This window comes from Olea europaea, chromosome 15, assembly GCF_002742605.1.
Source record: "Olea europaea var. sylvestris chromosome 15, O_europaea_v1, whole genome shotgun sequence".
In the NCBI taxonomy this organism is placed as follows: Eukaryota; Viridiplantae; Streptophyta; class Magnoliopsida; order Lamiales; family Oleaceae; genus Olea; species Olea europaea.
Genome location: NC_036251.1, coordinates 25,114,883 through 25,141,660, shown reverse-complemented (window position 1 = coordinate 25,141,660; position 26,778 = coordinate 25,114,883). Strand labels below are relative to the sequence as shown.

Here is a 26,778-nt window from a genome sequence, read left to right as displayed (position 1 = left end):
AAAAATTCAGCCAATCAAGTCAGCTCTCAAGAAACATGCAGAGGTCAGCCAAGAGATTCAAACAGGAAGCAAGTATCTTAACGAACCACTCACCGTTGACACCTCCGGCGCCGCCACCACCGCCTCGGCTAACCAGTGAGGAGGAAATGTCCGTCATGGTAGCTACTTTGAAGAACGTCATAACTGGTGACTCAGCCACTTCTCACTTTGACTATGCTGCTGAAATGAAGGTTGTGTCTTCGGTTGCTCAAGATACAGAGACTTGTCACTTTTGCAGAATCCAAGGGTGTTTGGGGTGCAATTATTTTGGACCGGCGGCGCCAGTGGTGGATGAAAAGAAGAAGAAGAAGAATGTGGTGGTGAAGAACAAGAAGAATTACAGAGGTGTAAGGCAGCGGCCATGGGGAAAATGGGCGGCAGAGATTCGGGATCCTCGTAAGGCTGCAAGAGTGTGGCTTGGTACATTTGAGACGGCGGAGGATGCAGCACGGGCTTACGATAGGGCGGCGATTGAATTTAGAGGTTCAAAAGCAAAGCTTAATTTTCCTTTTGCCGATTACACCACCAACCTGGCCTCGGCCAGTCATCAACCTAGTCCACTATCTCAACATCATTACAATCATCAGAAAAGTCTGCATCAAGAAAATGAAAGAAACAATAAGATTTCGACAGAAATGGAAGTTGGGACTAGCAATGAGATGCGTTTCTGGGATGTGATTGGAGAAGATGAAATTCAAGAATGGATGACGACAATGATGATATATTCCAGCGGACAAGATTATTCAGATTCTGCCAGTAGGATCCTAAATATGTAGCAGCATAAAAGAAACCCATTCGTAGTTTTATTGAATTGCGCGAAGAATTCTTTGTTCTGTTTATTGGAGTATTTTTATTTTATAAAACATCTTGACTTTTGTACTTTGATCGGCGATATAGATTAGATTGTGTTGAAATAGAATCGAAAATGGTGTATACAAAACATTTCTCTTTTTTATTAATATCAGGTTTGTGATTGGTGATTGCCTTTTGTTTTGTGTATATATATTGACATGCATAGATAAATATGTATACAAACAAATGTTTTTGTAATAAAAAAAAATCCTGATTGAATTTTAGTTGGATTTTTCTAGTTGTACAATTGGGGTTGACAACCTCGTTCGACAACATCCTCACATGAGGGAGGCTCACGATTTTTTTATTCATCGTACGCCACCTCCTATCTATGTGGTTGTCAATCGAAATTGTAAATGGAGCACTCTTTGAGCCTAACTCTAACCATAACCATATTGCATTTATACTTCAGCAAATAATCAAATCTAATGATTAATCTTGTGAGTGTACTAAGATTTTCGGCCATAAAATAGCAAGCAAGTCAACTTAACATGGACCCACCGAACCTAGGAGAATAGATATATCTAGCATTGTAAAAGTAAAATCGAATACTTTCTTTTGAAGCAAGGCCCTGTTTGAGCCCATCAATTTGAAGAAATATGTCATGCAATAACGATTGATGGAGAATGTGTGATTAAAAAAAAAAGTTTTTGATTTACATGTAATATTATTTTAATATAAAATATGTAATTAAAAATGAGTACTGTAGAAAAAATAATGAGAAAGAACGTAAAGTAAATGATAACAAATAGGGGTTAAATTTGCCTATTAGCAATGTCTTTTAAATATTCCAAAAACAACGCAATTTCGTGCAATTGCGACGTAGGGCAAAACAAGGAATTCAAGAGAAAATATTAAAAACACGAAATTTGGAATAAACCAAATTATAAAGAGAATAAACTCGTAAATTTTATTAATAAAAATATAAATAAAACAACGAAATAACCCTTATTCATAAAGGTATACGTGGAAGCCTAGTTCAAGATGACTAAAATAAATGAAAACAAAGTTTACACAAACTAAAGTTGAAAATAATCTAAAATAAACTAAATAACAATAAAAGCAACTTTAAAAATTAATTTTTGAGTCCTAAACTAACTCGAACGGCCTAAATTCCATCGTGGTGTAATGATGAGTATTACTCATCTCGTCTCCTCTTTTTCGGAATGGTCTTATGGATCCAAACCAAAATTTGGACGTTCTCTCTTGAGTATTATTTTTCTCTAGTTTTTATTCAGTTCTTCTTACATTCATTTAATAATATGTTCTACATCAAATTGACAAGTACGGGCCCAACTGCCGATATACCACCTAAGATGATGAACTGTTGAACTGATCGCGTCTGGTGGGCCATACACAATTTAGTTGTTCAATGGTCACTTACGTAAGACGTGTGCTTAAATTGAAGTACTAAATAATGGAAACACATATTTAACATGTGCATATTTAATAGTCCCTCATGTGGATTTAAACTTTCTTAGTGCGATTTCCCTCGTAAGCTTTTGGTGTCAAATCGAATTGAGTTGGTGTAGATTGTAGTGGTTTAGAGATATTATGTACCACATTTTTTTCCCTAAAATTTCACATAGTTGTCATGAAAGATTGAGATCAAAAAATTTTCAAATATCATCATTCAATCAAAGGCTTCACAAGATCGAACCACGTATCACGATAAACAAGTTTAAGATTTTAAATCCTTGATTGCTTCTAAAGCATCTTCTTCTTCTTATTCTTTGCCCCAGTTCCGTTGACATTGTAGGTTTTACGCAATTGATTATATTAGATAAATATCTCTACAACATAATATAAGTTATTGAAATGATCTCAAAGATCCACCAAAGTACGAAAATCAATATCTTTCAGAAAACGAATTCATATTCGAAGATTGCATAATCTCAAGGATTTATATTGTGAAAATATAAGAAAAGTTTTTAGAGAATACTATGATAATTTTGTATTTCAAAACTACTTCCTACAAGGATTAATAGTGCTACCATGTAATTTTTCAGTCTCAAGATAGATGATGAACTCAGTGTGAGAAAAACGGTTGTCCTCAAATTAACAAAATATTATACTGAATAATTGGGGCTAAAAATTTTAAAAATCTTTACGACCAGTTTATGGCTTAATGCTCAAACTAAGAATAAAAGGTAATAGGGCCTAAAAAACCAGAGTAAAACAAGCCCATTAATGGTCCAAAATTAAAAGTTTTAGAACGTGGAAATTACACAATTTAATATTTCACAAATCATACGTTAAGTTTATTTTTTCAAAAGTCAGATTTTTTTATTAATGAATATATTTAAAATATATATATATATTTGCCCCCAAACACAATTTCAAACCCTAATTTATTTCTCCTTCACTTCCCTCTCTCTCTATGGTCACATCTCTGCCGAACAACCTCATTTTTTTTTTTTGATATCTAGGTATCCCAACTTACACTGAACTAAATCCTGGACCCCCAAGACCCTTGCCCCTAGAACCTTGGAGGGGGTAAATCGCGGGTTATGCCTCAACTGGATCACAGGTTCCCCCTATTGCCTGTACACTTCTGCGCACAAGAGACCCTCCTTCACAGTGATTGCTCCATACCAAATATTTGACCGCAGGTTCCCACCAGGAATCGAACTCTCCACCCTATCGCTGGAAGCAAGACAATGTTGATTGATCCACCAGTTGAGCTGTGCCCCGGGGGGGCGACCTCACCTCATTTCTTTCTCTCTGCATATTGTCGCCTCTCTATGCCGAATAGCGAAGCAGCTTAACACCGCCACCGCCATCACAAGTTGTTTTAAGGTCAGGCCCACCATCTTCACGGTGATGCTACATTGAAAGGACAAGTCATCGTGCACAGCGAGATGACCCTGATCAACCACTTTCATCATCTCCGGTGCTGATCATCCCTTCATTCATCAGTGATTCCACACAGTGTTGTTACGGTCGCTCGCACTATAGCGACGATGTTGTGCCCCGGGGGGCGACCTCACCTCATTTCTTTCTCTCTGTATATTGTCGCCTCTCTATGCCGAATAGTGAAGCAGCTTAACACCGCCACCGCCATCACAAGTTGTTTCAAGGTCAGGCCCACCATCTTCACGGTGATGCTACATTGAAAGGACAAGTCATCGTGCACAGCGAGATGACCCTGATCAACCACTTTCATCATCTCCGGTGCTGATCATCCCTTCATTCATCAGTGATTCCACACACAGCGTTGTTACGGTCGCTCGCACTGTAGCGACGATCTGTGGCCTCATATACTTCTGCAGCTTTATCATACATGTCGATTTTGGAGATTTTTTGATGGTGGTGTGGCGACAGCGACGACACTGAGTTTGGAGATTTTTTTTAATTGTTGTGGTGTGGTGTGAAGATAGAATGGTCATGGTGCTGTGGCCGGAATCTGCAGTTCCGCTATTTGGTGGGTTTTTGGGTATGCTTTCAATTGGTGGATGGGGCTGTAATGGTGGTGGTGGTGGTGTTTGGGTGGCGACGACTTTGTTGGATCCAATGATGGCGAAGGTTATGTTGGATATAGTGGTGGTTGTGGTTTTGTTGGTGGCGGTGGTGGCTGATATTGTGGGTGGTGAGACGATGGCGATGGTTATGGTGATATGTTGGTGGCGATGGGTCTATCGAGGTGGTAGTGGATATGAAGCGACGATGTGTTGATTTGAGGTGGTGATGTTGCCATCGAGAAGTGGCGATGGTGGTAGTTATGGCCGTGACGGTGGCAGTGGTGGTGGTTACTAGTGTTGTGGGGTGTTTTGTGACCAATAATTGGTTAATTTGTAATAAATAAATAATACGTTATCTAAATAAAGTGTTTGTGACTCATAATTTGTTAAGTTGTAACTAAAAAATTAATCGTGACCAATTAATCTAAAAATTTGTAATGAATAAATGAGTTGTGACAACTAAAAGTTTTGACTCTATGACCAATGAATAATCTGTAGCCTATAAAATTTTTAATTCGTGACCGAAAAATAATGTGTGACCTATAATTTTTTTTATTTATGACCGAAAAGTAAGTTGTTACCAATAATTTGATTAGCTGTGACTAAAAATTAATTCGTGACAAATTGATTTTTTGATTTGTGACCGATAAACAAATTGTAACCTACAAAATTTAGGAATTGTGATCTTAACAAAATTAGTGGCATAAAATTTTTGATTTGTGACAAAAAAAATAATAAGAAACTAATTAAATTGTTAATTTGTGACCAAATTGTATAGATCTCTTACCTAAATATATTTATTTAATAAAATAATTAATTAACTAATTACATCATAAATAAATTTTAATAAAAATCTGATTTTTGAAGTTTGAAACTTATTTTCTTAATTTTGAAATGTGTGATACTCAAATTCTTATTTATGAAATTTTTCCTTTTCGAACTGCACCTAAGCTCAAATTTTCCAAAATCCCAAATAGGAAATTAGGCCTAGTATGGCCCATAAGGAACTTGAATAATACACTTTAAGCTAGTTAAATAATATAGAACATAATTTATGCGTCAAAAATCTCCCAAAACGTTAAGAGAGAGAACGATTGGTGTTTCTTCAACTTCTTCCCATTTCCATTATCTTAACCAACAGAAACTGAGAAAAAAGCAGTACATGGAGCAGTATACAGCAACGCCACCGTCGTCGAGCACATATTGGTGAGTCTCTAAACCTTCACCGACCGGTGGGAATTTCTCACAAGTCTATGGTAGCTCCTGTTGGCAAAAATGAGTAAATGACTCACTTTTGGCAAGATTTTCGGTGGGACCCGTTGGTCCAAATTAGAATATCAAAGTTTATCCTTGTTCTCCTCCGTGAGAGCATCGAAACCGTATATTTATTTGTCAAAATTGATGATTAAACGAATAAGAAATTGGAGCTCAAAGATAACCATTGGAAGATAGTTTATGTAGGAAAATAAAACTAGTCCTACACAGGAAAGTGAAGAAAGTATTAACCACTTTATATAGGATTGCACATTGGAATAGTGTAATCATGTGTAGTATAGAGGTTTTCACCATGTGCCCGCGCAGAGGGGTGCAAATCATGGACCGAAATTGCTTTTGGACCTTGAACTTGTGTGCGGGCCCGACTTGCGTACACAAATATCAGACCGAACAGAGCAAAAATTGACCCGTTTGGAGTGTCCACGTTTTGCAATTTTTTTGCTTTCTTCAACTAACATTTGAGTTTCCAAAAACTGTCAAAATTTCAGCAGAAACTGAAGTGGCTCCAGTGTTTATTGCCATGGAGTTATTAGACAGATTTATGTTATATTAAATCTCAATTTTCCAGCAATTCATACGTACGAAAGAAAAAAGATCTCTCTGTCTCACACTAGAAAATGCTTTTGTTATGTCTACATATACATAATCTTAGTTTCCATCTCTAGTCGTGGTGGTGTTATTGTTCGAATACAAACTCTGGTCGTCGGAGTATTTTATGTGATGCTCAGATTTTACGAGTTTTATCGTTGTATCCTGAAAAACAGACGCTCGGATTAGACCTCAAGTACTTACGGTGAGGGGGCAAATCTATTTTAAGGAAACTGTGCTAGGACAGGCCTCGGATTGAAAATTTATTTATCTTCTGCAATTTACATATTTGTAATTTATTCTTGCAAGTTATTTATTTATTTACACTTTTGCAATTTACTAGATTCATATATTTTACAGTTTACTTGTTTTTATATTTATGTTAGAAATAAGAATATATATATGAATCTTCTTGCTAACAGTTGGTAAATACAATTCGGTATATGTATATTACATATACAGTATTTCTATTGAAAAAAAAAACTGTGTTATTTTAATAAAATTAGTGTTGCTAATTTTACGCATATACGGTGAGTTTCGCTGTCAAATATAGTGAGCTACACTGCCATATACGGCTAGCTGTCAAATACGGTAAGTTGCAAATATGATAAGCTGCAAATACGATAAGCTGTATATACGATAAACTTTCTATAAATACGGTAAGCTACATATACGATATATTGCATATACGATATGCTTAAAATCGGTATCTAAACTACATATACGGTATGCGATAATCCGGTTTCATTAACACTACTATATTCCAACAGTTCCACCGTCCGCCACAATCCTTTGCAGCACTCTCTGGGCTGATCGACCTCACTTCTTTTAATGTGGGCAAGTATTGATTATTCTAAGAACCATGAGATAAATTTCATGGAAGATTCACACTATAGATGCCAATTTAATTTAATTAACATACATGATTTACTATTTTGTTCTGGGAAATAGATCTAGGGGTTCGACGTCCTGTGATTATATTTTGTTTGTTATGCTTTTGTTATTGCTTTAATGGATGGAAAAAAATTTAATTTAATTGACTTGAATTGAGTTTTATTTTGTGTTGCTATGTGAATTCGTAGCTTTAAATTTGTATTGTTGTGATACCTGATTGTTTCAATTATACGTCTTGGAATCCATAGACTAGTATAAATTCAGGCATTTCAAATGCTCATGTAGGTTTGTGAAAACTTCAAACATAAGACTAGGTTTATGGTTTTATATTTAGTTGAAAACCTTCTGCTTGCAACCCTTTTTTATGGGAGAGTTCTACTCAGTGTGCTTTGAACACATTATTGTATCCCAATTTAAACGGGGATTGCATTTATCGATAGTCAATAAGTACAACTAATGAATGGGAATGTGGTTTCCAAACCTAGAGTAGAATACAAATAGCAAATCATGTATGTTAATTAAATTTTATATATATATATTCTGTCACTTTAAAAATACATTTTGTCACTTGAAAAAATAAAAAAGCGACAATTTTTATTAGAAAAAATGACATTGTGTAAGTAAACTCATATGCTTAATTGCCTATTAAGTTTACTGATGAAATTTGGATTAGATGGAACTGAAGTATAGGATGACACTCATACCTTTTGATTATCGAGGGTGAAAATACTTTATATAGATGATTTTAGAAATGATATTATTCGATTAACATTGAGGAGTGCTTATACAATTGTTTGACATTTACATCTTAGTTTAGTCATTAATTTTCATTATTTGTGAGCTTATTGGAAACTTGGTTGTATTTAAATTTTTTGATTATGATTATATTGTCCAAGTTGTTAGTTCAAAAGTTTTTAATTTGTTAAACAGTTGTGACCTTATTGGATAATTTGACTATATTGAAAATTGTGGGTTATGATTTTTTACTCTTTTTATTTTTATTTTCTGTCGCTTTATTTTTCCTCAATTTGTCACTTTTTTTTTTATTTTGTTACTTTTTGAGTGTTCATCACTTTTTAAAATCCGAGTAGCCTTTTTTTTTTTTTTATTTGTGTCACTTTTTTGAATTTTTGTCACATTTTTAGTGTTTTTCACATTCTTGATTTCTTTTCTTAAATTTGACACCTTTTTTAGTGTTTGTCATTTTTAGTATATTTTACTTTTTTTTTTTAATTTCGCTCACTTTTTTTTAGTGTCGTTTCTTTTTTTAATATAAATCATTATACTATTCTTGTCACTTTCGTTTTTCTTTTTCAGTATAGAGCCCAATGGTGGATAAGCAAGCAGCTTCCCTAGTAGTAGAGATATAGATGTATTTTTATCCACCCGTCTTTGGTGATCTATACCTTGAAACACACCTTAGACAAGCAAATTGAAGTCCAACTAAAAGGAAATGATGGGATTCCGTTTTGGTTCATGCACTGAATTTTATAATAGATAACTAGGTGTCAAGCCTTTATATGAAACCATTTCTTTCTCTCTAGGAATCATAACCTACTTTCGTACCAAAGGGTAAAGTAACTTTTGAGTATCCGTCACTTGTTTTAATTTTTGTTACTTTTTTAAATTTTTGTAACTATTTTGAATTTGTAGAATTTATTATTTTAGCGTTTGTCAGTTTTTTGAATTTGTACAATTTATTTCTTTGAGCTTTTGTAACTTTTTTGAATTGCCGTCACTTTTTTGAATTTATAGAATTTACTTTTTTTAAGCGTCTGTCATTTTTTTTTTGAATTTCTGTCTTTTTTTGAGCTTGTCAGTTTTTTAATTTGTAGAATTAATTTTTTTGAGCATTTTTCACTTTTTAAAATTTCTGTCAATTTTTTTTTTGAATTTTCTGTTTTGAAATTTCTATATCCATTTTTAAGTGTTTGTCACTTTTTTTAATTTTTGTTGATTTCCAGAAAATTGCTGCAATTTCTATCAAATTCCTTAACAAAATAAAATAGTTACTAATTATTCAAAGAGAAAATCACCATCCTACTATTCTTGTCACTTAAAAAAAAACATTAAAAAAAAATTCTGCAACTTTTTGAGTATTCGTAACTTTTTTGAATTTCTGTTACTTTTTTGAATTTTTGTAACTTTTTTCAATATTTCACTTTTTTGAATTTGTAGAATTTTTTTTGAGTGTGTGTCACATTTTTGAATTTGTATAATTTATTTCGTTGTGCATCTGTCACTTTTTTGAGCGTGTGATTGATGAAATTTAGAAACAGGTAATAAATTTTCTTACAAAATTACAAAGGGTCATCTCCCTTTAAATAGACGGAATTTACAACAAACCACTCCTATAAAATAGGGGATGATATATGCTTAACTAGAAAAGCTAAAGACTAGGAAGAGATAACACCTAATCTAGATAAAAATTAAAAAAAAAAAAAAAAAAACTTCATAGTAGATAAATATAAAACTTAGTTATCTAATTACACGATTTCAACAATCCCCCTCAAGCTGGGAGGAATAGATCTTTCATCTTAAGCTTGTCATAGCAATCTTCAAACACTTGTCTAACTACTCCGTTCGTGAACACATCTGCAACTTATTGTTTAGATGGGTTAAAGATCATGCAAATCTCATTGTTGTCAATCTTCTCCTTCATAAAGTGCTTGTCAATCTCAACATGTTTTGTGGGCAATGCTTAAAGCTGCTTTATTTTTCACAAAAAAATCTTCAGTGGTTTAAGGCATGTTAGTTTCAATTCTTCCATTAGCCTTCTAGTCCAAATTATTTCGTATGTTCCTTGTGCAAGAGCTCTAAGTTCAGCTTCAGCACTACTTCTATCTACAAAATTCTACTTTGTACTTTTCCAAGTCACCAAATTTCCCCTAAGAACCGTACAATAACCTGTAGTTGATTTTCTATCCTCAATAGACCCATCCCAATCTGCATCGGAGTATGCCTCAACTCCTCGTTTCTCGCTCTTTCTAAAAAATAATCCCTTTCCAGGGGAAGCCTTCAAGTATCGAAGTATTCTATATACTGCATCAAGATGTTTTTGGAAAGGGCAATGCATGTATTGACTCGCCATGCTAACTGTAAACGCTATGTTCGATCGAGTGTATGATCAGTAAATCAACTCACCAACCAACCTTTGATATCTCCCCCTGTCTACATGATCTCCTTCTTCCTTTCCCAATCTAGTATTAGGTTCTATCGAAGTGTCTAAAGGTTTGCATCCCAGCATACCTGTTTCTTTGAGGAGATTAAGAGTGTACTTCCTTTGTGAAATAACTACTCCTTTCTTACTTCTTGCTACTTCCATGCCCAAAAAATAGCACAATTGTCCCAAATCTTTAATTTCAAATTCTTTTGCTTAGAATGCCTTTAAGTAATTCAACCCACTTAAGTCATCTCCAGTGAGTTTTATGTCATCTACATAGATCATTAACACTACAACCTTTCCATCCATTGAGCGCTTGAAAAAAGAGTGTGATCTGTTTGAGCTTGTGAAAAACCAATCTTTTGTACCGCTTTAGTAAATCGATCAAACTAAGCTCTTGGCGATTGTTTTAGCCCATAGAATGTTTTTCTCAATCTGCAAACATTTCCCTTACCAATTTCAGCTTCAAAGCAGGTGGTGACTCCATGTACACTTCCTCATCCAAATCTTCGTTCAAGAATGCATTCTTGACATCTAGTTGATATAGAGACCAATTGAGGTTGGCAGCTATTGAAATCAAAGCTCTAATAGTATTTAACTTAGCTACAGGTACGAAGGTCTCATTATAATCAATGCCAAAAATTTGAGTAAAGTCTTTAGCAACTAACCTCGCTTTATACCTTTCTACACTCCCATCCGCTTTGTATTTAATGTTAAACACCCATTTATATCATACAGGAGATTTTCCTCTTGGAAGCTGAGTAATTTCCCATGTATTATTTTTCTTTAATGCATTGAGTTCATCGAATACTGCTTTCCTCCATTCTTATATACTGAGTGCTTCTTCTATACCCTTCGAAACCCTTTCGATGGATACTTTCATGCAATACTTTCTATAAGTATGAGAGAGCTTTCCAAATGACATGTAATTCTGTAGAGGATGCTGAGTGCAATAGCAATAGTTGATTTGTCTTACTATCTTTCCTTTCTTTAATCACCTTGAACAAGTCAGCAAGTCATTTGGTTCTTTATCTTCTGCATAATTCTGTGGCTGGTCATTCTTTTCATTCAAATTTTCATCATTTCCATTAAGGTGGTCATGAGTGGTATTGCCAATAGGGAAATCAAGTTGGCTAGGTTTAGTAGGAAAAACATGTGAGTCTGGAGGAGTAACAAGTTCAACAGGAAGCATCGGTTCAATAGGTTCAGTTGTAGGAGTAGGAGCATTTTCAACATGTGTAGAAAAATCCCACACTTCAATTTCACTAGATTTCTCCCCCTGAATTGAACTTGGGTAGAAAGGAGTATTTTCAAAAAAAGTGACATCCATAGTGACAAAAAATCTTCTAGTCTTAGGACAAAAGCACTTAAATCCCTTTTGACAAGGTGGGTATCCCAGAAAAATACACTTTATGGCTCTAGAATCCAGCTTTGTTTCAGGTAAAGAATGCACAAATACTATACACCCAAAAACCTTAACAGGAAGAGTTTGCAATAATCTATTTTGTGGGTAGTATTAAAGAAGTGCTTGGAGTGGTGTTTTAAATTGTAGGACACTTGAAGGAAGTCGGTTTATGATATAAGACGCTGTAAGGACAACTTCCCCCCAAAAATTTGTTGGCACATTGTTTGTAAACATTAGAGCTCTAGCAACCTCTAGGAGATGTCTATTTTTTTGTTCGGCCATTCCATTTTGTTGAGGTATTCCTACACACGTACTTTGATGAACTATCCCTTGATTACTAAGATACTCTCCTAGAACCTGATTGAAATACTCATGACCATTATCAGTGTGCAGGATTTGGATTTGAGTTTGGAATTGTGTTTTTATCATTTGATGGAATTTATGAAAAATGTGTGCAGTTTCAGATTTTTCTTTCAAACAAGAATACCCAGCAAATCCTAGTATGATCATCAATGAAGGTAACGAACCATTTTGCACCAGAAATGTTTTTAACCTTAGTTGGTCCCCAGATGTCACTATGAAATATAGAAAATGGTTCAGAGTTTCTATATGGACGAGAAAGATAAGAGCTTCTAGTATGTTTTGCAAACTGGCACACATCACACTGAAATAAATTCATATCTTTATTATGAAACAAATCTGGAATCATTTTTTTCAAATAAGGAAAACTAGGATGCCCTAATCTTTTATGCCAAAGCATTATTCTACTAACAACTAAACTTGAACCTAAATTGGAAATTGGATCCTTGATCCTGGAGGAATCTACGGAACTCTTATTGACTTGCCCCTCATCTATTTATTTCTGCTGATGGTTAGAAAGATGGTACAATCCATTATTCTCCTTAACACTGCCAATCATCTTCCCCGAAAATGAATCTTGAAATTGACAAAGACCAGAGGAAAAGTTAGCCTTGCAATTCAGATCACTGGTTATCTTACTAATCCATATCAGATTACACGAAAGATTAGGAACATGTAAAACTGAGAGTAGTATAATATCTAGGGAAATGTTAATATTTCCTTTTCCTGCTACTAAAGAACGGAATCCATTGGCAATTCTAATCTTGAGTGTTCCGGGTATGGTACATATGTAGAAAACAATTTAGAATTTCCAGTAAAGTGATCTTATGCTCTAGAGTCCACTATCCATTCATCATTGTTTGCAACTTGTGTGTTAAGTGCCAGAGAAAAACTACCTTTTGTGCAATATTGCAAGATGGATTTACGAAGGATTGAGAGTTACTCTGGTTCTGCTGAAATTGACTTTGCTGAAGCAGTTTCTGAATTTCAGCAATCTGTTCCTGGCTATATATTGACTGCTGTTGGCTTGTTCTCTCCAAAACTGTTTGGTATCCCTTATTTGTAACCTGGTTGCGTGGCTTCCAGCCTGCTGGTTTCCCATGAAGTTTCCAACATGTGTCCTTATTGTGATTGGACCTATGACAATAGTCACACCATTGATTCTTTTTCTAGCCTCGGTATTCTCCAAAATTACCCTTTGAAGCTCCAGAAATTTGTTTATTCCAGCTTGTTACCAATGCTGAGGCTGAGCTATTTGAAAAATCAGTTTTACTTTGTCTCCTTGCTTCGTAGCATAACTCTCCTTTGGCTTTCCTCTCTTCTCACTTCTGCAAATGCCTCTTTCAGACTTAAGAGTAGGTTTGCACCCAGAATTCATCCCCTTACTTTGTCTCAATCCTTATTCAACCCGTGTAAAAAATCAAACACTCTCAATTTCGAGATAAGTCTGATTTTTTTTGCTACATGCAGGGCAGTAATCTGTAACATCTTTGAACAAGTCCGGCTCTTGCCATAACCCAGTCAAGGTGTTGTAGTAGTCCGTGACTGAAGATTCACCTTGCTTGCAGCCTCTCAAAACAGATTTAAGTTCAAATTGCTGAGCTGCCTAGATCCGAGTACATATCACGGACTATCTCCCAAATATCCTTGGCTGACTTGTATGTCAAATAGTTCCTTCCAATCATTTTTTCCATTGAATTCACGAGCCATGCCATCACCATTGAGTTGTCTGCCTCCCAGGTTGCATACGTTCTGTTATTCTCCAATGGCGCTGGTGTAGAGCCGGTTAGATACCCAAGCTTCCCTTTGCCTCGTATGACCATAATAACCGATTGAGACCAATCTAGGTAATTGGTTCTATCAAGCTTATGCTGGGTATTTGCAGGGAGTGACTTCCTATGGTACATACATGAGGAGGATTTGGTTGAAGGAGAGGACCAGAATCCGTACTGACGGATTTGGTTGAACTCGATTTAGCCATAGCAGAAAAAAATGGAGCAAGAAAAAAAATCCTAAAGCTTTGATACCATGGTGTAATTTAGAATTGGGTAGTAAATTTTCTTATATAATTACAAAGGATCATCTTCCTTTAAATAGACGGAATTTACAACAAACCACTCCTATAAAATAGGGGATAATATATGCTTAACTAGAAAAGCTAAAGACTCGGAAGAGATAACACCTAATCTAGATAAAATTTTAAAAAACAACTTCATTAATACTTAGTTATCTAATTACACGGTTTCAACCGTGATCTTTTTGAATTTGTAGAATTTTTTGAGTGTTTGTCACTTTTTAAACTGTTGTGTCTTTTTTGAATTTGTAGAATATATTTTTTTTGAGCATTTGTCACTTTTTTTAATTTCTATCACTTTTTAAAATTTCTATCATTTTTTTTAGTGTTTGGCATTTATTTTTTTTTTGAATTTTTGTTATTTTATTATTTTTTGTCCCTTTCTTGTAAACTGCTGCTATTTCTAAATTACTATCAAAATTTTTAGCAGAGTAAAATAGATGCTGACTCAATTCAATCTTGCAAATCTGAATTGCAATATATAATAACTAAAAAAATTAAGCAGAATGAAATATAAATTTTTATCAAATCAAACGAGTACACATTATAAAAAATTAAAGTTTGTCAATAGAAATACGTGGTTCGGGGCGAGGTGAGGTCTGATGGTGTGTTAGATGGTAAGATAATTGGAAAAGAAGATGAAAAGCAAGCTGACATTTGTTGGAAAAAATAATCCGTATTTTTTACGACCACGTAACAGTTAGCATGATTTTTCTAAATGTCCCCAGTTTTATGGGTATTTATGTAGGGGAAAAATTCATAGCCCAAAGCATAAAAATAGGCAAATTACATAAACTAAGACTTTAAGTATTCCCATTTCATACATCAAATGTCAACTTTACTATTTCAAAATAAAATCTTTTATTAATTAATTAATACATATAAAAAAATAAGGAAAAAGCTTCTTGTACGCTTCCTTTCACAACATTCTTCACAGCATTTTAAAAATGCTGACATGGCGTCAAGAGGCAGGGAATTTCCGGAAAAAAAATGGGGCTGGCTGGAGGCTCGTTTTTACCGGTTTACAACCCAGCCCATTTGAAAGCAACCCATTTCTGAGGGACTCCCGCTAAACAGCAACCCATTTCCACCTCGAAAATCAGCTGAAAATGAAATCCACAAATCAGTTTCCCGGCTTCGAAGAGCACCTCCGTCGCGACTGGTTCGGGAATGGGGAAAAAGGCATAAGTGCTATGAAATACTGAACCCATTTTTTCTCGAACTGTGCCTGAAAACAAAATCCCCAAATCAGTACACCCGGCTTCGAAGACCTCCTCTCTCGCGACTGGTTCCGAAAAGGGGAAAAAGGCATAAGCACTGTGAAATACTTGGTCCGGCTTCGAAGACCTCTGATCCTGAAAATTGTCTTTCTCCGTTCCCGGTTAGAAATTGTTTCTCCAAGTTTGGGTTTTTATTTTTTTGGTTTCTCCATTGGAGATTGTATAAGAAGAAAAGGAAGCTGCAGTAATGAAATATAGAAAGAATATGGTTGGTGCTTTGAACCGTTTAATGTCTCTGTTGCCTATTTTTATAGAGAAGGAGAGGAAGATTGTTTATATATTGAATGAGACATTATGTAAAAGTTAAAAAAAAATTAGTAAAATTTGCAGTTAATTTTTCTATATATTGAAGTATATATAGGTTTGTCTATCTCGAAATTAGGCTAAAAAAATGTTGAAATAGCTACTATACATGGTTTCCATTCAATCTAAAGGTATCTTAATTCAGGGGGATGTTCAGGCTACTGATTAATCATTTGTTTAAGTTCCTTATCCGTTGGAGAAGCTGGTATAATAATCAGATTCATTAAAGTAAAATCGAACACTTCTCTTTAGTCCCTGAGTTTATTTGGAAGCTTAGTATCGTATTATCCCAAAGCAGCTGTCTTCATCTTTGCTTGAATGCTCTCTGTATTTGGAAATTGAATGTTTGTCCTAAAATGATGAATAAGTAATGCTTAACATCTGACTTTGTTGATTACGACGCAGGAAAAGAAATAATGGAAGTATTGGATGATGAAGTACTCGTAGAATCTGACAATGAGAACTTGATAGACAATGTAATCATGTTGGAAGATGATAATGTTGGAGGGGATGCTACGATTGTGCCGGAGGTGGGTATGAAATTCAATGATGAGAAAGAGTTGTTTGAATTCTACAAAAAATATGCCTACGAAGAAGAAATTCCAGAAAGTGCAATGGTGTAGTGACGTACGTCACATTAACGTGTAGTCGTGAGGGACAACGACGCTACCAAAAAGGCGCTTCTTTGAAGCCACAACCAACAATTCAAACGGGTTGCAAAGCGAGGATAACTGCTTCCTCAGATGTTCGTGGAATATGGAGAATTTGCACGGTTGACCTCGAACATAATCATAAAACAAGTCCGTCGAAGTCGAGGTTGTATCGATGCAACCGTGAATTGAGTGAACATGTAAAACGAAGGTTAGAAGTGAATGATATGGCTGGAATTCCTTTACATAAGAGTTACAATTCTGCAGTGGTTGAAGCTGGTGGGTATGAGAATATGACTTGCATTGAAAAGGATTGTCGAAATTATGTGGAAAAAGTGAGGCGATTAAGACTAGGCGAAGGAGATGCCGTGGCAATACAATCCTACTTTTCGGAGATGCAAGCACGTTCATCTGGGTTTTATTTCTCTATGGATCTGGACGATGAGTCACGACTTAAGAATCTTTTCTGGGCCGATAATAGATCTAGGCAAGCATATAAGGAATTTGGTGATGTAGTGACATTCGATACCACTTACCTAACTAATAAATATGACATGCCTTTTGTTCCTTTTGTTGGAGTAAATCATCACGGACAGTCGATACTTCTTGGATGTGGGTTGCTGTCAAATGAGGATACATATACATTTGTTTGGCTGTTCAAAACATGGATGTTATGCATGCATGGTAAAGCTCCTAACGGAATTATTACCGATCAAGACAGGGCTATGCAGAATGCAATTAAAATCGTATTTCCAAATACAAGGCATAGATGGTGTCTATGGGATATATTGAAGAAGTTGCCCGAAAAATTTGGATACCATGTGGATAAGAGCTCCATTTTTTCGTGCATACATAGAGTAGTGTATGACTCACACTATGTTGAAGAGTTTGAAAGAGGTTAGGAATTGATGATTGATACATATAACTTGTACAACAATGAATGGTTGTCCGGTTTGTATGAGAACAGGGGTTGATGGGTGCCATGTTATTTGAAAACATATTTTTGGGCGGGGATGTCAACTACCTAGCGTAGTGAGAGTGTAAATGCATTTTTCGACTGGTATGTGCATTCGAAGACGTCATTGAAACAATTTGTTGAACAGTATGAACGAACACTGCGAAATAAGGTTGAGAAGGAGTTTCATGCAGATTTCAAGTCGTTTTCGCAGATGGTGCCATGTGCAACGCTATATGAAATGGAAAAGCAAGTTCAGGCATTGTTTACCATATCCAAATTTCGAGAGTTTCAAGATGAGATAACTGGGAAGGTCTACTGCGATGTCATATCTATGTCTGACGGGTGTTCGGAGAGGATATATGAGGTCGAGGAGGATGTTATATATGAAGACAAAGTGAGGAAGAAAAAATTCACCGTTTGGTTTCGTGCAGAGATGTGCGATATTGTTTACAGTTGTCATCTGTTTGAGTTTCGAGGAATTCTATGCAGACATGCCATTTCAGTGTTAATGCGTAACGCCGTCACATCACTGCTGGACCGGTACATATTGAGGAGATGGAGGCGAGATATTTGTAGAGCTCACACGAGAGTGTCAGTGAACTATGCCGGTTTGGTTAGCACTCCTGATCAGGTTAGGTATGAGAACATGTGCGATGAATTTGCTACATTGGCAGGCATAGCTGCAAATAATGAAGACCGATGTTGTGAGATAGTAGAATGGATTCGGTCACAGTCCAAGCAGATAATGTCTACCACACAGACTTCTCAGACGAATAGCATTTCTTTGCCCAATTTGCATGTAGCATCGCAGTGCAGAGCGTCACACGACACGGGCAGTGGCAATATACAAGATCCTAAATGCGCGAAACAGAAGGGCGCGCCAAGGAAGCTTCATAAGAAAAGCCCACTGGAGTTAAGTTCGAAGAAATCGAAGGTATTATGTGTTTTTTCGTGCCTTAATTTATCGGAACGGATACTTACATTGAAACTTTATGCTCTTCTACAGGTAGTATCGTCTTCAAGTACAGGACGTACACCACGACCGAGGAAGAACAATGTTGTACAGACGCCCCAGCAAGCAGAATATTCCATACCCACTCCATGTTCATTTCCTCAATTTACTTTGGTAAGTGATAAATTGGTTATTTGAACATTCAAAGGCCGCAATTTCTAATCATTTTTCATTGCCTGTAGGATGATCGTTGGCAAGAGCGCCATGTAGCTACACAACAGTTGGCGGGTTCAAATTCCATTGCACCATCACCGGCAAATGTTATGTTCCATTACCCAGGTAATTATATGATTTCGTATGTATAAATTGCATATGTTTCTTCCCCCATATTCTTTAACACGGCATATTTTTACAATTGGTACTACAATCCCATTCCAACCACCGATGCCACCTTCTCAAAGTGCCGTAGCGGGTTGGATGTATAGTGCTACCCAATCTTCAGTAGGACCCTTATTCAAGTCTACTAGTGAACATGAAGAACAAGGTCATTTCTGTGGAGAATTTTCAAAATAGTTGTTTATTGTTTTTGTTAATGCATTAGTGTTCATATTCTTTATATGTTCACTTCAATTCAGGAACCAAAAGATAACAGAAAATATGGTACAAGAAGATAACAGAAAATACCTTATCAAAAGCCGGTACAAGAAGATAACAGAAAATATGGTGTTCATCGTCTGCTGATATGTTCATCTGGAAGCTCAGTCCATCACTGCATCTGGCCATCTGCTGATGTTGCTTTTCCTTCAGAAAATATGTCATTTTGTCGCCCCCATTACTGTCCAGAACCAGCAACTGTGTGCAAATGTAGATTGCAAAAATCACTGAAGAGGGAGTAACAATTTCTCCACCCTACTCATTGAAGACTTTTTGGAATTTCTCCAGTTTTGAGAATCCTACTCTTGGCGCTGAGGGTTCATGGTAGCTCTAATAGTTTTCAAAATATGTAATGGTTCTATTTAATTTGCTGCTGCATGCTTTCATTTGATCATATGTTTGAAACATAAATCTCTATGTATTGGCTCTCTTGTCATCTTGGGAACCTTTTGGATATTTGCTCTATGTATTTAACTGAAAATTGAATCTGTTATCCCTCTTCCATGGGTACCTTAAATATGTTTTTGCATCAGGAAAATATTAATTAGTAGAAAAATATGAATTCTAATCTAATCCAACTTTGTGATTATTCAAACTCGAGATATAATATTTGGATGGATATCTTGCTTGCTGCAGTGTCAATCCTTGATTGAAGAATTATTAGCATCCAGCTCGACAGATTTACAGCAGCGTGCTTATGAACTTCAAGCAGTCATTTGCTTGGATGCTCGTGCAGTTGAGAACATTATACCAATGGATGCAAATTGTAAACGAGACTGAAAGTGTAACAAATGAGAGATTTTAGCCTTCTCTTCTAATTATCTAACTAACCAACAAAAGAAGTATAATGCTCAAGACTACAAGTCTAGATTTCATTTTTACAACTAAATAGCAATCGCATGAAACAAAAGCATTCGAAACTTGAGAGAAGACGACACTTATAATAGGCAACTGGAATAAGACCACATTGGCTCATTCATAATTTGAAGTTCGAAACTTGAGAGAAGACAAGATTGCCACATGCTCTAAACTACTACAAACTGGAATGGAATTGCCACCACATTACGCTACATAAAAACATTTCGTACTACACACTAATACAACAATTCAAGTTTCACATTCCAAGTCCTTCTCATCTGCCGAAACTCGTGTCCTCTTGTGCATCTTTATGTTCAGGGAAATCTCCAAGTCCTTCTCATCCGTTAACTTAGCCAGTGGTTTCAACATGTGCGATAAATCATCCACATGCTCAACTTCATTTGTAACACTTGACTCCCCATCGTCATGCAATGTACATTTTTCATCGGGCTTATTCTTACACCATTTGAACAACTTGGAATCGCGGGTACAACAATGAAACAATAGCCCTTTATTTTCATTGTTCTTTTCGACCTCCATCCATTTGACGAATCCTACACCGCAGTTGGGGCATCTTCTCTTTTTCGGGCATTCCGACATCATATGTCCCGGCATTTTACAAGAATGACAAATTCCCCTATTCTTTCCCACCATCCAAGTATCCTGGTTCAGCCACAATAAAGAACCAAAAAATGGTGCAACAAATTCAATGTCTAATTCAAATTACAGGAGAATTCTACATTACACTTCAACTACCAGTATTCCCACAACACATAATTTGACAGACAGTTAGAATATATTTTTCTGGGACACAGGGGAAGGCCCATGTAGTTCTATTACTTGCTACCAAAACATTTGACAGGCATCTCAATTAGCTAAACATTTGACACGCATCTCATCCCAATATACAACCATTCATTCAATCATCATAGACAGACTCATAATGGCAATGGGCTTTCGACTCCTCTCATACAGTGGAGTTTGAAAACATGAAAAATTATAGCCCAGAAACATAGCGCAGTGGAGGAATTTTTTGACAGAACATCGTGTTTCAATTTTTACGTGTTTAGCCCAGAAACATAGCGCAAGTGCAGATCTACACCCATCGTCGTTCTCAATTTTAGAACCATAGAACACATTCACAACAAAATAGGAGAATCACATTTTTGGCCTTCTTTTCACTTACCCAATACGAAGGACGTATTCCACCAGTCGTCTATTGCCAATGGAGGAGGTGTAACGATGGGCCACTTCGGTAATAACTCGAAAATCGCCACAGCTGGAGGGTATTGTTCTTAATAGGAAACCGGGCATAGAAATTGCGGAGTATCTATGGCGTTTTCCCGGTCGGAGGCAAGGTCGACGGTCGCCTGGAGATTTGGAGAGGAGGAGTTCGCACCGACTGCAATGGAGAGAGTTTTGGGGGTTAGGTTTACAGTCGGGTCCGAAAATCATTCACAATAACCCGATTACCCTTGCTCCGCTTAAGGAGTCGTGTGTTTGATTTTTTGTTTTTTTTTTAAACATTTTCCACCTCAACACTGTGAAATTTGCTGTGTTAATTGCTGTACGTGTAGCGGGCTCGAAAAAATAATTAATCTAATCACAATCCCTAAATTATCTAATTCACTTCTCTCTTTATTCTCACGTCTCAATCACTCTCTCAACAGCTATCTTCGCCGCAAAGAAGCCTAGAGCGTCGGCGTCGGGAGTGAAGCGGTCCGATTCCTCCCTCTCCTAGCTTGTATTTGCATCAAATCCACTGGCCCCGGTCTGGTGCAAGCGCAGTAGCTTCGCCTTGCTGCGATTTAAATTTTCTTCGACGATTTGTGGTGTTTCTCTGACTATATGTGGTGGCCAATGGTAGCGCGATGGCGACAGTGGTATGGATTGGTTGGTGCGCCGCCTCACCGAAGATGGCAGTGCTGTAAACTCGGTTGCCCACTGCCATGGATTCTTTCTTTTTTTCTTTTTCTTTTTTTTTTTGAGTTGTGGTGGTTTTTATTGGTAGGATCGGGGTGGCAGTTTTATTAGTAGCTACGCAACGAGGTGCATTTTGTGGTGAGGTTTTGGTTTGATTGTGGAGGTGGTGGCGATTTGGTGGTTTCTGGTGGCAGTGGAGGTGGATCTGGTGGCAACAATTTTGTTAGTGGTGATGTCGTGGTATTAGTGTTGGCGATGGTGACGAGGTGAGGGTGGTTGCAAATGGCGATGGTGACGGTGGAGTTGGGGGTGGTATGTGATCGACTCTTTGACTTGTGACCAATTGTTTGATTACTTGTGACCAATTATTTAACTGTGATCGATGGATCTCGAATGACAATATGGTGGTTTTTTCTGCGATTTGTTGATTTGTTTGAGATAGCGGTGTTGATGTCGGGAGATAGTGGTGGTGGTGGTGGTTCTAGCAGGGATGGTGGTAATGATATTGTTGGAGGTGGTGGTGAGATGATGGTCACAAGTGTTAGTGGTGGTCATAAATTATTTTGTTGATTGTGACCATTAAATTGATCAATATGTGACTAATAAATAAAACGTGATCAGTGAAAAATAAATTGTGCCTTGTAAAATTTTTAATTTGTGATCGATAATTTGATAATTAGTGACTTTCTAATAAATCGTGACATATAATATTTGTTATCTGTGACTGATTAATAAATTGTGACTTATAAATTTTTTATTTGTGATCGACAGATAAATTGTGATCTATAAAAATTTTGATTTGTGATCGAAAAATAATATGTAACTAGTTAAATCATTGATTTGTGACCAAATTATATAAATTTGTGACCTTAATATATTTAATTAATAAAATATATAATTAATTAATTAATTATCTGATTTTTGAAAGTTAAAACATTTATTCTTTGTTTTGAAATAGGTGATAGTTAATCTTTTAATTGTTAATTTTTCCCTTTCAAATATAAGATGATAGGTTTGAAGTTTCAAAAATTAGAAATATATATATCAATCAGCTTCCAAAAAATTAGCAGTAACTTACCATAAATGAAATCAAGCTGCAAATTATCGATTACAATTGGACTCTTAATTACAAAGATATCCACAACCTGTAACACAAATTCAACACCGATTCAGGAAAGAAGCCACAAAATCGATTAGTATCGTCGACTTTGTCAGAATCGTGCATTTTCACAGTAATTGAACAATTCAGGACACTGAATGGAGATACTTGTCGCATCAGTTCAGAAACTTTGGGGAGAATTGCAGAGATTCACTATCGAATTGCTGTTCAGATCGTTGAATTACCAGAGGAAACTTTTAATTTTTTTTAATATATTGTGGAAGGCACGGTGCTCTTTATTGAAATCTCAAATCAATTTGTAGCATTTTGTTTTGATATATATTTTGCCCTTTATTGAAATTCAGACATGTGAAAGAATGTGATGCAAGTACGTTGAATAATAATATGGAGGTATATGTGGTAATTGTATGAAAAATAGAGGTATTGTGGTGATTTGATTTTTAGTCACAATTGATACGTGTTAAATTTATATTGTTTCTACATCTTCTTGCATGATAGTTGTCTGAATCTATGACTTGTACAATTCAAGTCACATGACCATCATAGCAAAATACCAGAATGATTTGGCAAATTTATAAAGCTAAGGTATTGAACTGTAGTTCATATCTTTGTAGTATATTTCAGAGGAGTTGTAGTCATAATTGGTAGGTGTAATTTCCATCTAATTTCAATGACCATCATTACATCGTGTTGTTAAATAAAATGAGAAACTGAGACCTTCATAATAGCACGTTGGGGAATGAAATGAGAATCTATGACCATTTGTAAATCAGTTTTTATACATGCAATAAGAATATTTGATTATTGATAGTTGTGACTCTTGGTTAAATTTGTTACTGACATTTTTTGCGTAGATCTAAAGTTGAAATCGATATGCCGTCTACTCGAGAGTTGTTGTCATTACAAGAAATGACATCAGAAATATGTTAGGCTATTGTAGAACCATCTGGTCACATATATGAATACCAAATCACAGTTATGTTAGTTTCAAATGCTATAGATGTGTCAGAATTAGGATATGTGACTTCATATTAATGATCTGTTACCTGTAAGCATTGTCTGTGACCTGAAAGAAATAAATTGTGACCTGAATACTCATGTAGGTGTGATAGAAGAAGCTGTAACCTATAATCAATATTAATATGAATAGAAAATAGCAAATTGAGAGTTGGAATCTGTGATTTCAACAAATTGATCTGTGAGTTGATAATAATGATCTATGGCTTTAGAATAAGGATCTGTGACTTGTAAGAACCGTCGTCTGATCTGTGACTGTACACATTTATTATGTGACTTGAAAATAGCAATCTGAAGATAGGAATCTATGACTTTAGAATAATGATCTGTATAAGAATCCATAATAACTGAATGAAATGTAATAGGCATAACGAATGGAAATAGGATTTAACAACCATATAAACATTCATAAACTTCATCTATTGTAAAATAAGAAGTACAAATTTTCAAGTCAACTACATATTTACATCGATTAACACAGAATTTCAACTCTCACTCCATATTATACACCTCTCGACCTTTTTCTTAACCCTTTTGGTAGCCTTCTTGATGTCACGGCGCTTATATAGCAGTGCAACAAATCAGTTCTATCGCTGAATTTTTTTAATAGTTGTTCCATCGAGCTTGATGTCAGTGTTGTTATAGTTCATGACATAAAGTTCAATTCGGACTTCATCTCCATCAAGTCTGACTTCATTTCTCCTTGTATACGAACAATAATATTCATCTTGTTGCTCCTTTCTGCCTTGATTGATGATATCTGCCTTAACATCATTGATTTGCGTAGATAACTCTTTATTTTTTGACTGGAGTTCACAGAATTCGCTTGAATGTTCCAATCTTCCATCGGTAATCCTTAAAACGTGTATTTTGGACTTGTAGATTGACGGTTGCACATTTGGACTTCTAACACGCAATGATATAGATGATTGCTATGGTCTGGTGTACGGGGACACCATCCATATATGACTGTACTATTTCCATCTCAGAAGGGTTGATGTCATTTTACTTCGAACTATTACAAAATAACAACAATTATCAGCCCCAAGTTCCATAGAGGTTGTGATTGCATGATGTGAACTGTGACTGCATAATGTGGTTAGATGTGAGTTGAGAATGTTAATTGTGACCTATACAAGCAGGATGTTAACTGTGAGCTAATTAGGGACTTGTGAATTGTGACCGTTACTTCATAATGTGAAATGTGATATATGATTGCATAATGTGATTTCTAACTAAGATTTAATGAACTCTTACAACTAACATTTGTGATTGCATCATTGTGACCTAAAATGTAATGTAATTTAATGAACACTAAAACGTGAAATATTATTAGTGATTGCATAATGTGAACTTCTACTGCATAATGTAGGTAGATGTACACAAATTGTACACAGGTCACAAACACATAATAGGTCGCAGAAACTAGGAAAATGCATTTCTATTTATAAACTTGGTCACACGCTGGACATACTTCACAACATAAAATAGCAAACACATAATAAATAGGTCACATAAAATGGCAAACATATAATGCAAAAAATCACACAAATGAAGTCCCTATTTCTAGGTCACAACCGGAAAAGAAGCATATTGTTAACATAATAACGAAAGAAGATGGTCACATATGGGTTGGCATATCACAAACATAGCTATTTATTTCATTGCTACTTAAGTCACAACCTCCAAAACACAGATGTTGGTCACACAAGGTACGAAATAAACTGGTCACATATGGATTTATTTCATTTTTCTTCACCCGGACATTTCATCAAACACATTTCCAATGACAAAGTAAAATAAAAAATAAAGTTACACTACAAATTCGACGGTTAAAATGAATCAAAGAAAAAGTAGGATAACAGGTCAATAATGTATCCACTCTCACCTTATTAGGTCACCTTTTCAACAATTAGATCACAAATTTTAAAATTGACAAGTACCTAAACTGTAAACACCCAAATAATTTCATAAAACAATTGCTCATCACCAAAATTGATTTACCTACTTAGAACAAGGTTTTTTGCATTTTAGGAGGATTTCTATGACTCGATTTTGTTGTTGTTGTTGTTGTTTTTTTTTTGTGCCTTTTAGCTTTATGTAATTTCTCTACCTTTCTGAGCTCTCGATTGCTTTCTTCTCATGATTTTCACTGCTCGAAGGAGGCATTAATATTCGGATTTACAGCCTTCACAGGACGAAAATACTTATAGATTGATGGTTATATGGTGTGAGGATAATGTGCATGTTGACTATGGTAGGGAGTTCGTCGGAGATGTACAGTGACGATGGAAAACTCCTTGCAGTTGTGCTGTATGAAAACTAAACGTGGGAGGAGGTTTGGAAATATAAGGAAGTTATGATGTTTTCTAAATTTAAAACACGTAAATCACTGGATAGGCGGTTACTAATGCATATATTAAGCATATAATATTTAAATATAATATATCTGATTTTTGAAAGGTTAAACTTTTCATCTTATTTTTGAACCCTAGATTTTAATGTTAGAGTTTTGTGTATTTTCCACTTGGACAGTGCTGGGCGTACAAGCCCAACACCTTACGGGGCTTACAGGGGTCTTATCGACCCCTCACATGGGAGGGATCGAGAGTTTTTTTTATGGCATCGGGGCCCACTCGAGCCGACCCCATGTAGGCTTTGTTTTTTCCACTTTATGTAATCATCCCATCACAAATTGTGGAAATTACACATTTCCCTACTTTAAGTATTCACAATTCTAAAATAAGATGAATAGTTTAACATTTCAAAAATTAGATATATCATGTTTAAATATTAAATATTAAATATACAAATTTCATTATTTTCAAAACCCTAATTAGTTTATTTTTCTCTCCATCTCCCTTTCTCTCTCTTTCTTCACAACCACTACCGGCAAGGCTCTAGATCTTCTCTCCCTCTTCTTGATGCGGGACCAACATCAGATGTCGAAAC

At 35.7% G+C, this 26,778-nt stretch overlaps 3 protein-coding genes across 3 annotated transcripts; all 3 read left to right on the top strand.

Moving 5' to 3' along the window:
- LOC111411051 (ethylene-responsive transcription factor ERF109-like) lies at positions 1-1,020 on the top strand. The gene has a single exon (XM_023041624.1). The coding sequence runs from the start codon at positions 36-38 to the stop codon at positions 813-815; it is 780 nt and encodes a 259-aa protein (XP_022897392.1). The 5' UTR covers positions 1-35; the 3' UTR covers positions 816-1,020.
- A 15,090-nt stretch (positions 1,021-16,110) lies between these two features.
- On the top strand, positions 16,111-17,246 carry LOC111411442 (protein FAR1-RELATED SEQUENCE 5-like). Its single transcript, XM_023041974.1, has 2 exons — positions 16,111-16,253; positions 16,343-17,246. The coding sequence occupies exons 1-2, from the start codon at positions 16,111-16,113 to the stop codon at positions 17,244-17,246; spliced, it is 1,047 nt and encodes a 348-aa protein (XP_022897742.1).
- A 34-nt stretch (positions 17,247-17,280) lies between these two features.
- Positions 17,281-18,219, top strand: LOC111411441 (protein FAR1-RELATED SEQUENCE 2-like). Its single transcript, XM_023041973.1, has 3 exons — positions 17,281-17,295; positions 17,448-18,014; positions 18,106-18,219. The coding sequence occupies exons 1-3, from the start codon at positions 17,281-17,283 to the stop codon at positions 18,217-18,219; spliced, it is 696 nt and encodes a 231-aa protein (XP_022897741.1).
- The last annotated feature ends 8,559 nt before the right edge of the window (positions 18,220-26,778 follow it).

What these genes read in the sequence shown, in the direction of transcription:
- LOC111411051 (XM_023041624.1), top strand. Translation starts at nt 36, where the DNA reads ATGCAGAGGTCAGCCAAGAGATTCAAACAGGAAGCAAGTATCTTAACG.
- LOC111411442 (XM_023041974.1), top strand. Translation starts at nt 16,111, where the DNA reads ATGGAAGTATTGGATGATGAAGTACTCGTAGAATCTGACAATGAGAAC. An exon ending in AAATTCAATGATGAGAAAGA is followed by an intron (nt 16,254 to 16,342) that starts GTTGTTTGAATT and finishes ATTAACGTGTAG; the next exon opens with TCGTGAGGGACAACGACGCT.
- LOC111411441 (XM_023041973.1), top strand. An exon ending in AAGACCGATGTTGTGAGATA is followed by an intron (nt 18,015 to 18,105) that starts GTAGAATGGATT and finishes ATTTGCATGTAG; the next exon opens with CATCGCAGTGCAGAGCGTCA.